This window comes from Carassius gibelio, chromosome A18 (genome assembly GCF_023724105.1).
Source record: "Carassius gibelio isolate Cgi1373 ecotype wild population from Czech Republic chromosome A18, carGib1.2-hapl.c, whole genome shotgun sequence".
NCBI lineage: Eukaryota > Metazoa > Chordata > Actinopteri > Cypriniformes > Cyprinidae > Carassius > Carassius gibelio.
In genome coordinates this window covers 29,742,723-29,745,457 of record NC_068388.1, presented here as the reverse complement: position 1 = coordinate 29,745,457, position 2,735 = coordinate 29,742,723, and the positions used below count along the sequence as shown (strand labels likewise).

At 32.7% G+C, this 2,735-nt stretch overlaps 1 protein-coding gene across 1 annotated transcript; it reads right to left on the bottom strand.

Annotated features, from left to right (window-relative positions):
- Nucleotides 1–396: 396 nt before the first annotated feature.
- uraha (urate (5-hydroxyiso-) hydrolase a) lies at nt 397–2,447 on the bottom strand. Its single transcript, XM_052531249.1, has 4 exons — nt 2,171–2,447; nt 1,580–1,722; nt 1,260–1,395; nt 397–930 (listed from the first exon to the last, which is right to left on the bottom strand). Exons 1-4 carry the CDS (start codon nt 2,213–2,215, stop codon nt 841–843), a joined length of 414 nt encoding a protein of 137 aa, XP_052387209.1. The 5' UTR covers nt 2,216–2,447; the 3' UTR covers nt 397–840.
- Nucleotides 2,448–2,735: the final 288 nt, after the last annotated feature.

Sequence of the window (2,735 nt, the reverse complement as noted above, 5' to 3'; positions counted from 1 at the left end):
TATATATATATATATATTAAAAAAATCGACCTCAGTCGACTGCATCAATCCAAAACACAGCATGCATTTGTTCTCTAGCTGATTGTAAATGTGCTAGTTCCACACACAGATGACTTAAGTCTGACTGTACTGGTGATGGTCCTCTCTTCTTTTCTTTACTGCTTCCTTTTCTTCTCAACCCTTCTGGTTCATATGCCACATCCTCTTTTTCTTCCTCTTCTTTCTTCTGATTGGTCAACTTCCTTCAATTTTACAATGGTAATTAAAAGTTGTTAAAGTTATAATAGGAAATAGTAAGTTAGGGAAGGTGGGCAGTCTGGACACAGAATTAACACCACTGCATGTGTATACAGAGTATATCACTGTTAATATATTTATAGTATAGGACACAGGTGCTCAGGATACACTGTACTGTTTTAATGGAAAACATTATTTGCTAGTTTTACAACATTTTGTTACAGTGTACTCAATGATAAAAATTAGAATCAACAAATTCAATAGGCTACTTATTATAGAGATTTGGTTGTTATTTGTTCATGATCGAGCAATGTGTATCAAGATACCATGTTTAGTTAAGTGAGTGACTCATAATATATCTACTAATTATGTATTTAATGATTAGTTTGTGATGATTTCAAGATCTACAAAACCTTTTGTAGATGATAACAAATTTGTAACTAACACATTTTAATCATATACAAATGTGTATTAACATTTAGTAAACGATTAACTAATTTTCAACAAAAACTGAACACTATTATGAAGTATTAAAACAGTAGAGAAAACATACTTCATTATTTTATCATTGCACGGGCACTGAAAGATTCATGAACATTACATCTAACTTCCTTTATATGTACTAAAAGAGAAACGGCTCAGAAGCAGAGGAACATGGTACTTCTGTGAAGGATCACTAATGGTGAAGATGACCTGAAAATGAGAGCGAGAGAGAGAGAGAGAGAGAGAGAGATGCAGTAATAATTAACTCAGTAACAGCTGTTATTAGAAGGTCTGTGAAGTAGTGGTTTTCATTCTTGATCCCAGGGACTCTCTGGTCTGCACATTTTGTATATCATCATTTAACACCAGATTCAAATGTTATGATAAAATAAAAACTGATGATAAAATAAAAACTGATTGTGTAATGTAAGAGACACACAAAATGTGCAAAGTGGTGTGAAAGTGTCTGAACATCTGATACAAAAAAAAAAAAAGTATTCTAGGTAACTTTAAAATTAAGTTAAAAAAAATTGTCATACCTCAACATATGGATAGAAGCATGTCTCCCCCAAGGCATCCCAGTATTTTCCAGTCTCAAAACGGATTTTATACACACCAGCAATAAAACTTTCTTTTGTGATTAACCCAGGACACCGTCCATCATCATTAGTTATCCTATAATTTATATTTTATTTTTATTTTAATGATCTTTAGAAACTTTTGAAATTGATTTACTTGGAATTCACTAAATCTTAAAAATGCATAAAATCAGTCTGGTTTATACAAAACTGAAGACATTTAATCATTGGAATCAGTTAATCAGTGGAATAATTTGACAAAACTTTGATTATTTGTTTACCCTGTTGTGAGTAAGTACCACTCTGATGAAATGGGGTTTAGGCGATGAAGGCTAATGGTCATGTTGGCTCCAGGAACTCCTTTGGCTGTATTTAGCACATGAGTTGTGAGAGGGCTAGACAGAGTAGTGGCTATGTTCATATTCTGTGGCAGAAAGTGATATTACATGAATGCAGTATAATCCAGGATTGTCTGTAGAAGCTTAATGATAGGAATCCTGCTCACCTTCCAAAATATTGACATAACACCAAATGTTAAAATTTCACACAATTTAAAATTTCTTAATATTGAGAACATAATATAGCCCCAGGAATGCTTTCCTGTCAGTTGAAAAGCAGAAACGTTTTATTTTGCAGAATAATAATCTGTTGTAGGTGATCTATAAATATATGTTTTTTATTTTATTTATTTTTTTCTGGTGTGTTGTGGACAATTAAAGCATTTTGATAAAGAAACTGTAAATAGCTATGTTACATAAGACATCCTTTAGTGACAGACTTATCTCAACAAGTACTTTATTTTATACTTATTCCCTTATTACTATATTCATTTCATTACTGGTAGATTAATTTAGAAACAAAAATAATCTTACCTTATATGCTAGCATATGACACCTGATATGTTGAAGTCTGTTCATTTGAAGTGTGTTTTGTAGTAGTGCACACCAGTGGTTTAAAATAAATACAAACTGTGCAGAGGCATTATAGTGTGAGATCACAAATGAGCCAGCACCCGACAGCCCATTAATTAAATGAATTGTGAGAAGAAAATGTAATCCATTCGATACAGATTCCTCAATTGAGCACAAATGCTGGTTGTCTGATTTCAGAGTTTCTTCACTAAAAATGTGGACTGTGTGTCTGCAGAAGTGTAAATACCAAGTCAGTGACCTCTGGGTAATTTGCCTTGCATTGATAACTTGGGGCAAAGTGCAATGAATGCTTTCACAATTAAAATTACTGTAAGGAGCTTTCTAAATGCATATACATATCTTAAAATGCCAAAATGGTCCTCATATAATAAGTATTTTATTTATTGTTTTATTTATTGAGCATTGTGCTATCAGGCGCAAGGTTGGGGGTTCGATTCCCCGGGAACACATGATAGGTAAAAATTGATAGCCTGAATATACTGTAAGTCACTTTGGATAAAAGCGT

Coding starts and splice junctions, on each gene's coding strand:
- uraha (XM_052531249.1), bottom strand. CDS start 2,215: ATGAACAGACTTCAACATATCAGGTGTCATATGCTAGCATATAAG. Junction 1,723..2,170: donor GTCATATGCTAGCATATAAG/GTAAGATTATTT, acceptor TTTCTGCCACAG/AATATGAACATAGCCACTAC. Junction 1,396..1,579: donor TGGTACTTACTCACAACAGG/GTAAACAAATAA, acceptor TATAAATTATAG/GATAACTAATGATGATGGAC.